Consider the following 13,204-nt stretch of genomic DNA (forward strand, 5'->3'; position numbering starts at 1 on the left):
GCTGGTCTCAAACTTCCAACCTCAGGTGATCCACCCGGCTTGTCCTCCCAAAATGCTGGGATCACAGTGCTGTGCTGCTTACTGTGTTTTCTAATGCTTCCTTAAATCTTCCTTAATGCCTGATGGACCTGGACTGGTCAAGAGGCTGATGAAAGAGGCTTTGGGCTATGTGCGGTGGCTCACGTTTGTAATCTCAACATTTTGGGAGACCAAGGCAGGTGGATTACTTGAGTCCAGGGGTTCAAGACCAGCCTGACCAACATGGTGAAACCCCTTCTCTACTAAAAGTACGAAATTACCTGGGCATGGTGGTGGGCACTTGTAATCCCAGCTACCTGGGAGGCTGAAGCAGAATTCTTGAACCTGAAGGCGGAGGTTGCAGTGAGATGCACTCCAGCCTGGGCGACAAGAGTGAAACTCACCTCAAAAAAAAAAAAAGAGGCTTCTTTGTTAGATTGTGAGCTTGGATGCTTGGATAAGAATGGAGTATGTCTTTCGAAAATGAGCCATTTTGTGCTTTCTTTGAAATTTTTTGGCATACTGGGATGTATGTGGGAGAAGGTGCTTTCAATTAAATCCTTGGATGTATTTTTATTGATTTCCTCCATATTTTTATTTTAAGACCTTTTCAAAGCTATACTATATATAAAACTTCCATATTGAACACTATAAGGTAGAAGGTAAAAGCCACTTTCCTAAAAGTAACTTGCACATTTTACAAAGATTTTTCTCAAGTACAGTTGTAACTATACTAATCCCAGCTAATACTGTGTTGTGATAAACCTTGCTGTTTTTCTTTTCCCTCCCTCTCGCCCTTCCTCTGTCTCTTCCTTCTTTCTTTCTTTTGAGACAGAGTCTCGCTCTGTTGCCCAGGCTGGAGTGCGGTGGCGTGATCTCAGCTCACTGCAGCTTCCACTTCCTGGGTTCAAGTGATTCTCCTCCCTCAGCCTCCCGAGTAGCTTGGACTACTTGGCATGCCACTACACCTGGCTAATTTTTGTATTTTTAGTGGAGACAGGGTTTCACTGTGTTGGCCAGGCTTGTCTCGAACTCCTCACCTTGTGATCTGGCTGCTTCAGCCTCCCAAAGTGCTGGAATTACAGGCATGAGCCATGCATGGTACCTGGTCATGTTGCTTTTTTTCACTCAAGAGTTTCTTGGATATCTTCTGATATCCTCAGAGATCATCTACATTCTTCTTAATATTTGCATTGAATTTTCTTCATAGATTTATCATGATTTTTTTTTAGACCTTACTCTATTGATGGGACATTTTATTCAGGAAAACAAACTGTACTATGGATTTCAACAGAGATAATTTATTTTTTTTTATTTATTTTTTTTAAGACGGAGTTTTGCTCTTGTTACCCAGGCTGGAGTGCAATGGCACGATCCCGGCTCACCGCAACCTCCGCCTCCTGGGTTCAGGCAGTTCTCCTGCCTTAACCTCCTGAGTAGCTGGGATTACAGGCACGTGCCACCATGCCCAGCTAATTTTTTGTATTTCTAGTAGAGGCGGGGTTTCACCATGTTGACCAGGATGGTCTCGATCTCTTGACCTCGTGATCCACCCGCCTTGGCCTCCCAAAGTGCTGGGATTACAGGCTTGAGCCACCACGCCCGGCTAGAGATAATTTATTATAAGACATTAACTGGTGTTTGAAAACTGAAAAAGTGAAAAGGAAATAATGAGGTAACGCAGAGATAACTATAGGAAGCAATATTCATCTAAGTCTGGAGGAACAAAGAATAGAGATTAGGGGTTATCAGAATCTAGAAACTTAGAGAGTAGGTGTCATGGACCTAGGACTAGGAGCTGCTACCCAGTTGGTGGCTCAGGAGCTTGGATGAGGGCCTTGCAAAACTGGGACTCATATCTCTGTAGAGAGATCCTACGTGGCTGATGATAGTACCTCAGGGAGCTCTCTGAAACTGGATCTAGGAATGCTAAACAAAACAAAACAAAATGCTATAAGAATAGAAGAATCAACTACTGCCACAAGGCCTTTTCCTTAAATAGTGCTGATAGCAATGGCCAGTAAAATAGAAGGAGCAAGTCTTTCTTTCATCTTGCTTTCCAGTTTCCTTCCTGTGCTGCTTCTGGGAGAACCTGAAAGCCAGGAGACTGGTTGAAAAGAGGAAATACAGTATGCAGAGTCCAAACTCCAACCTGATAGAGGAGAGAATTTGAGTAGATTTGGAGTTGAGAGACAACAGTTTAATAACTGGCACAGTCTACCCCTTTGGCTACTCAGCATCTCCACTCATACTTTACATATTTGAACTTTCATGTAACAAAACTATCATGCTTTTAAAAAAAATTATTATTGTTTTTGGAGACAGAGTCTTGCTCTGTTGACCAGCCTGGAATGTAGTGGTGTGATCTCAGCTGACTGCAACCTCCACCTCCCGGGTTCAAGCAATTCTCCTGCCTCAGCCTCCTGAGTAGCTGGGATTACAGGCGCGCCACCATGCCCTGCTAATTTTTGTACTTTTAGTAGAGACGGCATTTCACAAGGTTGGTCAGGTTGGTCTTGAACTCCTGACTCGTGATCTGCCCGCCTCAGCCTCCCAAGGTGCTGGGATTACAGGTGTGAGCCACTGCATCCGGCCTAGTCCTCTGTTTGTTTGTTTGTTTATTTTTGGAGACAGAGTTTCACTCTTGTTGCCCAGGCTGGAGTACAGTGGTGCAATCTTAGCTCACTGCAACCTCTGCCTCCTGGGTTCAAGTGATTCTCCTGCCTTAGACTCCCAAGTAGCTGGGATTACAGGCGTGCACCGTCATGCCTGGCTAATTTTTGTATTATTGGTAGAGATGAGGTTTCACCATATTGGCCAGGCTGGTCTCAAATTCCTGACCTCAGGTGATCTGCCTGTCTTGGCCTCCCAAAGTGCTGGGATTACAGACGTGAGCTACCGTGCCCAGCCTTTAGTCCTCAGTTTATAATGGTCAAGAGGATATATAATGGTCAAGAAGATATATAATTTTTTTTTCTATTACCTGTTCCACAATCCGTCTGTCATCATCTAGCACCTCAACTATTCAACATTCTTTTTTTTTTTTTTTTTTTTTGAGATGGAGTTTCGCTGTTGTTACCCAGGCTGGGGTGCAATGGCACAATCTCGGCTCACCGCAACCTCTGCCTCCTGGGTTCAAGCAATTCTCTTGCCTCAGCCTCCCGAGTAGCTGGGACTACAGGCGTGCACCACCATGCCCGGCTAATTTTTGTATTTTTAGTAGAGACGGGGTTTCACCTTGCTGACCAAGATGGTCTCGATCTCTTGACCTCGTGATCCACCCGCCTCGGCCTCCCAAAGTGCTGGGATTATAGGCGTGAGCCACTGCGCCCGGCCCATCAGCATTCTTTACATAGTGGAGCAACCCATGTTCATTCTTGAAGAATTTGAATTCTCAGTGTTACTATGTTTTTATTTCATTTTATTTTTTGAGATGGAGTCTAAGTTTGTCAACCAGGCTGGAGTGCAGTGGCATGATCTTCGCTCACTGTAACTTTCGCCTCCCCAGTAGCTGGTACTATAGGAATGGGCCACCGTGACTGGCTAATTTTTTGTATTTTTAGTAGAGACAGGGTTTCACCATGTTGGCCAGGCTGGTCTTGAACTTCTGACCTCAGGTGATCCACCCGTCTTGGCCTCCCAAAGTCATGGGATTACAGGCATGAGCTATTGTGCCAGGCTGGTGCTGTTTTTTTTGTTTTTGTTTTTGTTTTTTGAGACAGAGTTTCGCTCTTGTTACCCAGGCTGGAGTGCAATGGCGCGATCTCGGCTCACCGCAACCTCCACCTCCTGGGTTCAGCCAATTCTCCTGCCTCAGCCTCCTGAGTAGCTGGGATTATAGGCACGCGCCACCATGCCAAGCTAATTTTTTGTATTTTTAGTAGAGACGGGGTTTCACCATGTTGACCAGGTTGGTCTCGATCTCTCGACCTTGTGATCCACCCGCCTCGGCCTCCCAAAGTGCTGGGATTACAGGCTTGAGCCACCGCGCCCGGCCAGGTGCTGTTTTTAAGTTGTAATTCTTACTTCACTTTTAATATTGGACTTGGAAGTACCGTGGGGCATCCTAGAGAATCTCCTGGGTTCTGCCTAAGTTCTTCTTGCCCCTGTTATTCGGCATCAATCCAGTTTTCCCCTTGTCAGTTCCAGTCCTATATGCTAGTAGAATAACCTACTTCTTTGTCTGTTTATTCAGTGGGAAGAGGAGCTCAAAGTTGCTGGGTAGTAATCTCAACACCCACTTCAGTGGAAATGTTGTACCCCTGCTGGAATATTTCTTTCTAGGGAGTAAGACCTGTAGAGCTTAAAGCTTAAAAAAAAAAAAAATCTGTGAATGGGTTTATTAAATTTAATAGTGGCCATGCTGAGAAAAACTGTATCATACATTTTTAGTTGATTCAAAGCATATGCTTCATCTGGTAAGGTAGAAGTCTAACCCTTCAGTGTGATTCTTGCAGTTGGCATAGAAAATGAGTCTTTAGAAGGCCATTTAGCTTCACTGCTAGGTCAGCTTCATCAGGATGATAACACAGTAAGACCAGTGGAAAAAAAAGTTTTTTGTTTTTTGTTTTTTTTTTTTTTTGCTTTGAAATACTTTTCTTGGTCAGAAGCAAAGTTGTCTACAATATCATGGCATTCTGCTAGTCCGCAGGCAATGCGCTGTATAACGTTATTGCAGAAGCCTGTGGACAGAATGCATTACTGCTAGTCCCCATGAATAATACGTAGTTCTATACTTGTTTATTCGTGTATAGTACATTCACATATAGCATACCTAGAATATATATTAGGTTGTAAACAAATTACTGCCTAGTCCATGAGTTGTATAATCAACCTGTCATCAGATAGCTGGCTATTCCCTCTGGGAAATGGCATCATATTGGCAGCCCACCTTTGGTAACTGTTATTGGCAGGTTAGGCAGTTAGCAGTGGCTGTAGCCTGGTTAGTCTTGATAAATGGAAATTTAGATTTTTGGTCCTGTGTGTAGCCTCCATATCTGTTGCCATAGTATTTTGCACACAGGTCCATTGAGCAACCACTAGAGTGGCTGTGGAGAGAGGCTGTCATGTATATAATGTGTGTAATTTCTCCATTTCCTCTGGAATGGATGCTTTTTGGTGTGCATTCACAGATTTTGTAAATATTTTTACCATTGGTTTGAGAGTTTTATTCATAGACCTTTGTTTTTGACCTCCTTGCTTCTAATTTTCTGATCCTGTTTCTTTCCAGTACCTGACTATCTAGCTAACAGATTAGCAACTCTTCATTAATTAGTGAGGATCTTTACTTCTGGTCAACTCTCAATCCATACGAGAACAGCCAAATATACTGATTGAAGCTCTACCTATACTAAGTAGATTTAACTTCACTTGTGATTGGGGCTGTAATTCTGCAGCCATCCACTTTGGGGTAGTACCAGCATATTATGAAGAACCGTCTGTAAATGAGGGCCAAGAGTAGTTTCCCCTTAAATTATTTCAATATCAGAAGTTCCCCTTGAAGCTATTGATGTGGAACAAGGAGGAAACATTATAGTGGGAGTAGATACTGAATTCTGAGCCACTTGTTTATTCAGTTTTTGCCTTTTGGACTTTGTCAGGATTGAGCTCTTTATAAAACACTTGATGAAGGTTACTTGTTGCTTGTGCTCAGTATTATGGTTGGTGTGTCAGATAACATCTGGACAGCTCTGAATTTGTAGACATTAGTTTTATGAATAGGTATATTAATCTCTGGGACTAGTAAGAAACTAGGAACTGGTTTCGAAAGGAGAATGGTCATTTGCATGAGAGGGTGTGGCTTTGCTCCAGGATCCTAGCATTCTGCTGTGTGATTGTCCCAGTTAGGCTGTCACAGGCTCCTTACAGCATCATTATTTGCCGTGGACACTCTGGTATCAGTGTCATTGAAAGTGCTCTTGAGGTAAAAGTGGCAGAGCATCTTGCAGTACAGTCTGGACTTGTTGCAGTTTCTTGTTCTGCACCTTACTCAAAATTGGCAACCTTATATATTTCTTGATAATTGGGTTAGAACACACATTCAAGTATGCTAAATACTGGCTCCAAAATCCAACTAGACCCACTGGGTATTGTGGCTTTTTTCCTGTGATTGGTGTTACAAGTTGGAGCAACTTGTCTTTCACTTTGGAGGGAATATCCTGACATAACCAGACCTCTGGACCTCTGAAACTTACCCAAGATTGCAGAATCTTGAGTTTTTCTGGGGACTCTTGATCTCTGGTGTGCACCTTACTAAGGCATTTAATTTCCTTTCTGTTTCCTCTTCATTTGGACCAATCAGCGTGTTGTTGTGATGCAGTGGACCAGTGTGTTGATCTGTAGGATGTTAGGATGATCAAGATCTCCAGAACGTGAGATGTGTTCTCAAACTTTCTTATGGAAAGATTGTGAAGGTTTATTATTGTTCCTACCAGATAAAAATTGACTTTTTGGATAGTCCTTAAAACTAAATAAGGATAGAAAAATATTGGACAGAACTGTAACTATGTACCAGATATCAGGGGATTTGTTGATTTGCTTTAATAAAGATACCTCATCTGGAAGAGCACCTGCAGTTGAAGTCATCACCTGATAGTTTGCCATCCACATTCATTCTTTGAGATCCGTTTACAACAGGCCAGTAAAGGGGATGACGTCATTTGATTACCTCCATATCTTTTTTTTTTTTTTTTTGAGACGGAGTTTCGCTCTTGTTACCCAGGCTGGAGTGCAATGGCGCGATCTCGGCTCACCGCAACCTCCGCCTCCTGGGCTCAGGCAATTCTCCTGCCTCAGCCTCCTGAGTAGCTGGGATTACAGGCACGCACCACCACGCCCAGCTAGTTTTTTTGTATTTTTAGTAGAGACGGGGTTTCACCATGTTGACCAGGATGGTCTCAATCTCTTGAATTCGTGATCCACCCGCCTCGGCCTCCCAAAGTGCTGGGATTACAGGCTTGAGCCACCGCGCCCTGCCTATCAGCATTAAATTTCTAACTTCACAAAGACCTTAACATATTTTTAGTATTTTTAGTAGAGATGGAGTTTCACCATTTTGGCCAGGCTGGTCTTGAACTCCTGACCTCAGGTGATTCATCTGCCTCAGCCTCCCAAAGTGCTGGGATTACAGGCGTGAGCCACTGAGCCTGGTGAGTTCAACTTTTTAGATTTTACATATAAGCGAGATCACGTAGTATTTGTCTTTCTGTGCCTGGTATGTATCGCTGAGCAAAATGTCCTTTAGGTTAATCCATGTTGCAAACGTCAGAATTTCCTTTTAAAAGTCTATATAATATTCCACATCTTCTCTCTTTTTTTTTTTTTTCTCCTAAGACAGGGTCTTGCTCTGTTGCCCAGGCTGAAGTGCAGTGGCACTGTCATGGCTCATGGCTCACTGTAGCTTCAACCTCCCAGGCTTAAGTGATTCTCTTGCCTCATTTTCCCTGGTAGCTAGGACCACAGGTGCATATCACCACGCCTGGCTAATTTTTATATTTTTTCTACAGACAGGATATCGTTATGTTGCCCAGGTTGGTCTTGAACTCCTGAGCTCAAGCTGTTCATCCATCTTGGCCTCCCCAAGTGTTGGAATTATAGTTGTGAACCACCGCACATAGCCTTTGCTGCACATTTTCTTTACCTAGTCACCCATTAATGGTTACTTAGGTTGTTTCCGTATCTTGGCTCTTGTAAGAGATTTTATTATTTTTTTTATAACTGACTGCAAGTTTCTGCTTTAAATGATAAACTAATGGAGAAAACTGACTTGAAGCTGATGAGTAGTTCTTTGTTTGATAATGGTTAAGTTATGATTTTCGTTAAAACTGTTGAGTACATTTGCTTATACTCCCGTTTTCTTTCAGTGGGCCACAGTTACATTTCATCTTCCTCATCATGTGTTGAAGTCCATTGCCAGTGCCATTGTAAATGAACTCAAGAAAATAAATCAAAATGTTGCTGCCTTACCTGTGGCGTCCTCAGTGATGGACAGATTGTCTTACCTCTTACCTAGTGCACGTCCAGAACTCGGAGTGGGGCCAGGCCGTTCTGTAGACAGGTATGAACCTTGCTTACAAAGAACGGTAACAGTGAGATAGAATTGATTAGTTTTTGCATTAAACAAAAATAATTGGAAAATCTGGTTATGATTTTTAAAAATTTCAAAATTTCTAGCCTGATTTTGAAATTTAAAAAAGTTCCATATGAATTAGAATCTGAAAACCAGATTTAAAGTAAACTACTACTTGAATTGCTATTTTTAAACACTATTTTTTAGTACGCCAAAGATATTTGAAGGTATTATAAAGCCACATTTTGAAAATTCCAGCTGAGAACTTGGTTAGTAAATATTTTAGTTAAATTAAAATTATTATATTCAATGAATAATAACTATTTTTCTATTGAAGACATTTTGTGACCTTTCAGATAGATTTTGCCTAACCTAAAAACCATGCCCAAATGTGAGTATAAGGAAAGCGCTGTCTATTGTTTTACAATTAAAGAAAAAGAAGAGTTAAAAAAAAATTGGAGTAATTTTGAGTTAACATTTTTTTATGCTCCTCACGATGGATTAAAACAGTATTACAAAAATCATACCTTAACCATCGTTTTCTTCAGTAGAGTTTTTTGAATGCCTGTTTTGTTTATAACTAATTAAAAAGCCAGTAACATTGATTTAAAAACTTAAATGATTTGCTCTTTGAAATGACATTAATGAGATTCTTATTAAAAGTACCAAGGTTTAGAAATGCTATATTGAAATAATACCCAGCAGTTTTGATTAGATTTTTGTTTGCCTTCTCATGTAATGTTTATTTTTTTGAGACAGAGTTTCGTTCTTGTTGCCCAGGCTAGAGTGCAGTGGTGCCATCTCAGCTCACTGCAACCTCCACCTCCTGGGCTCAAGAGGTTCTTCTGCCTCAGCCTCTCGAGTAGCTGGAATTACAGGTGTCCACCACCACACACGGCTAATTTTTTGTATTTTTAGTAGAGACAGGGTTTCACCATGTTGATTAGGATGGTCTCAAACTCCCGACCTCAGATGATTTACCTGCCTCAGTCTCCCAGAGTGCTGGATTACAGGTGTGAGCCACTATGCCTAGCTGTATATTTATATTTTTACATTTTCATTGGATGTGACTTGTAACTCCCGAAGCATCTTTCTGAAGTACATTTATAAATAGTATGTGCTGATGTTATCAAAGTCACTGCTGAATGAATTCATTTTAAACGTATTATTTTAGTAAGGCTCTTTTAGTTCAGTAGCAATATTTACTAATTTATCTTTTGGTAAACTGATTTTTGCTTAAATCACTTGCCCTGTTTTTGTTAGTTAACTGATTTTGTTGTTAAGTATATAAGTTTTATTAGTTATATTAGCAATTAGGAAGAATTTTTATATTCTATAGTAGTAATCTCTGTCTTTTGGGCAAAATGTAGGTTATCATTTTTAATCATATTATCTGATGATATGTGCTATGACTGTCATTAAAATATTCTTTAGGATATGTCTGAGATGGAAAAAAGAAAAATACGTAATTAGAAAAAGTGCTTCTTGTCTGAGATCTGTGCCTATTTTGAGATTATAAAAGAGTCAGCTCTGCAGAGCTATTTTCTTTGCAAACAGTTTCAGTGTTTCTAAAGAAATCGGTGGAAGCTATGGTAAATGTTATATTTTAGGAAATGCAGCTATTAGATAGGATATTCAATATTTTTAGAGGTGTTAAAATGTCCCAAAATATTAATTTTGATATAGTCTGTGGTGTTTGTTTTATTAAAACTGAATCTAGGAGCCTAGGCGGGCTTTGATGAATTTAGGTCTGTTGAAGGTTTGAGTTAGGGTCTATTGGATGCTACTGCTGTTTTGTTGGGTAATACAACGAAAAGAGGTAGGTCTTCTGTTCGAAGACAGATCCTAAAGACATACATAATGTGGAACTGAGAATGCTTTCTTTTTGAGACGGAGTCTTGCTCTGTCCACCAGGCTGGAGTGCAATGGTGCGATCTCCGCTCACTGCAGCCTCCACCTCCCAGGTTCAAGGGATTCTCCTGCCTCAGCCTCCTGAGTAGCTGAGACTACAGGCTCGTGATACCCACCTGGCTAATTTTTTGTATTTTTTTTTTTTTTTTTTTGAGATGGAGTTTCGCTCTTGTTACCCAGGCTGGAGTGCAATGGCGTGATCTCGGCTCACCACAACCTCCACCTCCTGGGTTCAGGCAATTCTCCTGCCTCAACCTCCTGAGTAGCTGGGATTACAGGCACGCGCCACCATGCCCAGCTAATTTTTTGTATTTTTAGTAGAGACAGGGTTTCACCATGTTGACCAGGATGGTCTCGATCTCTTGACCTCGTGATCCACCCGCCTCGGCCTCCCAAAGTGCTGGGATTACAGGCTTGAGCCACCACGCCCAGCCTTGTATTTTTTTTTTTTTTTTAGTAGAGATGGGGTTTCACCATGTTGATGGTGAAACCAGGATGATGGTCTTGATCTTCTGACCTCGTGATTTGCCCATCTCAGCCCCCCAAAGTGCTGGGATTACAGGGGTGAGCCACTGTAGCCAGCCTGAAAATGCTTTTCTAACCCAACAACTATTTGTTTAAAAACCTGAATACAACCATGAGTAAACTTAATGTTAACTAGCAATTTTATAGAAAATCATGTGCTAATTTAAGGAAAGAATGTAGAAGAGTATTTTCCCGTTATGACCTTACCACTTTCTCTTTTTCTGTTATCACTTGCAATGTTGTGTTAGGATGAATAAGCTTTGCTTATCCATCCTTTCTTAAAACCTTTTGGACTTTTCTTAAGTTTACGATGGTCCTTTAAAAAATTACTTTGTTTGTTATAGTTTGACTCCTGATGAGCTGATGTATTTTAATATGAAAACATATGTAATCTACCCCTGGAATTGTTTATCAACTGCAGCCACCAATCAGGTTTTCTCTTTCCCTTTCTGTTTAAGGGAAATTCGTAAAACTTACCATTTTTAGTTTAAGTAATTGAACTTGATCATCAGACTATTTCCAGTTTTTGTTGATATAACCCAGTAAATTTTTTTTTCTGCATTGTTAAATAGAAGTTTCAGTGTGATTTGATGCCTAACTTCAATTACATAAAGTATGTTTACTTTTAGATCATTGATGTACAGTGAAGCTAACAGACGGGAGACATTTACCTCATGGCCTCATGTAGGCTATAGGTGGGCACAACCAGATCCCATGGCTCAAGCTGGATTTTATCATCAGGTAAAAAAAGAATATAATAAAAAAACCCCTTTTTTCAGTATGCCTTCGTAGCCTTCAGCAAAATTATCAGCATTTTTTTTACTTCTTCAGAAATTTATTTTATGCAACTTGGTTGCATGGTTGCTTGTATGCTTCTATGCCTGTTTTATTCACCCAGGCTGGAGTGCCGTGCCACGATGTCAGCTTAATGCAACCTCTGCGTCTCGGATTCAAGCAGTTCTCGTGCCTTAGCCTCCTTAGTAGTTGGGATTACAGGTGTGTGCCATCACGCCTGGCTAATTTTTGTATTTTTAATAGAGATGGAGTTTTGCTCTGTTGGCCATGCTGGTCTCAAACTCCTGACCTCAGGTGACTTGCCTGGCTTGGCTTCCCAAAGTACTGGGATTACAGGCATGAGCCACTGTGCCTGGCCAGGAAGAAAATTTTTTAAAGGAATTAACAACTGAGTATTTTTCACATTAGATACAACTTTTTTTAGAAAATGATTTTTTGTTTTTGAGACAGGGTCTCACTCTGTTGCCCACCTTGGAGTACAGCAGCACTATCACCACTCAGTGTAGCCTCACCTCCCCAGGCACAGGTAATTCTTCCAACTCAGCCTCCCTGAGTAGCGGAGACTACAGGTGTGAGTCACTGGGCTTGGCTAACTTTTGCATCAACCTAATTTTTTTTTTTTTGGGGTAGAGACAGGGTTTCTAGTATTGCCCAGACTGTTTTCAAACTCCTGGGCTCAAGAGATCCACACTCCTCAACCTCCCAAAGTGTTGGGATTATAGGTGTGAACCACCATGCCAGGTCATAATTTTTTAATAAAAGCAACAAATCTTCAGATTTGGCTTTTGACAAGTCGTCTCTTTTGATGCACGTTTATTTCCAGGGTTTGATGTCTGCATTCATAATACAGTTAGTAGATGCTTAGGGAAATGGAATAAAAGCAGTTTTACAGTTTCAAAATTATCATTTTAGTTGGGATACAAATTACCCATATACTGGATAACTACAGAAGCAGCATTTACAGGTAGTACATTGAAACTTCAATATCTGCGTATTAAAGAACTGATTAAGTTGCATAGGTAGAGGAAGAGTTAGTCAAGAAAAATAGTCATAGTTTTATAGAGGAAAAGAGGAGGGTGTAAAGTATAAGGATTAACATGATACAGAGGCATGAGAATGGGACATTATAAAAAGCTTTGCTGAACTAGAGGGAAGTTAAGAAAAATGATTTTAGCTACATGTAATATGTTATTTAATAGGAAACTTCAACTGAGTGGTATAGACTGGCTTACCATTGTTTTGCCACTGCTAAAAGAATCTAAGAAATCTAATACTTACGTGTCAATTTAAATAAAGCATGCTTATTTAACTTTATTTATTTATTTATTTATTTTTTTGAGACGGAGTTTCGATTGTCACCCAGGCTGGAGTGCAATGGCGCCATCTCGGCTCACCGCAACCTCCGCCTCCTGGGTTCAGGCAATTCTCCTGCCTCAGCCTCCTGAGTAGCTGGGATTACAGGCACGCGCCACCATGCCCAGCTAATTTTTTTTTTGATTTTTTAGTAGAGACGGGGTTTCACCATGTTGACCAGGATGGTCTCGATCTCTTGACCTCGTGATCCACCTGCCTCAGCCTCCCAAAGTGCTGGGATTACAGGCTTGAGCCACCGCACCCGGCAACTTTATTTATTTATTTGGGATAGGGTCTTGCTCTGTTACCCAAGCTGTAGTGCAGTGGCATGATTACAGCTCTCTGCAGCCTCAGCCTCCCTGCCCAAGCGATCCTCCTACCTCAGCCCCTCAAGTAGTTGGGATTACAGGCATGTGTCCCCATGCCCAGTTAATTCTGTTTATTTTTTGTAGATAAGAGATTTCACTATGTTGCCTAGGCTGGTTTCAAACTTCTGGGCTCAGGCAGTTTGCCTGCCTTAACCCTCTAAAGTAC

At 41.2% G+C, this 13,204-nt stretch overlaps 1 protein-coding gene across 12 annotated transcripts in view; it reads left to right on the forward strand.

The window, feature by feature from the left end:
- BIRC6 (baculoviral IAP repeat containing 6) overlaps positions 1-13,204 on the forward strand; it is a 267,531-nt gene that overhangs the window by 31,754 nt on the left and 222,573 nt on the right. For all 12 annotated transcript variants that reach the window (XR_012516772.1, XM_039475342.2, XM_039475325.2 and 9 more), the window contains exons 4-5: positions 7,881-8,074; positions 11,152-11,263. Coding sequence is in view for 11 of the 12 variants with exons in the window: in XM_039475342.2 (XP_039331276.2) it covers positions 7,881-8,074; positions 11,152-11,263 (306 nt within the window). In the remaining variant the exon portion in view is untranslated. The remainder of the gene's footprint in view (positions 1-7,880; positions 8,075-11,151; positions 11,264-13,204) is intronic.

The sequence above is a fragment of the Saimiri boliviensis genome, chromosome 1 (assembly GCF_048565385.1).
Source record: "Saimiri boliviensis isolate mSaiBol1 chromosome 1, mSaiBol1.pri, whole genome shotgun sequence".
Classification (NCBI taxonomy): domain Eukaryota; kingdom Metazoa; phylum Chordata; class Mammalia; order Primates; family Cebidae; genus Saimiri; species Saimiri boliviensis.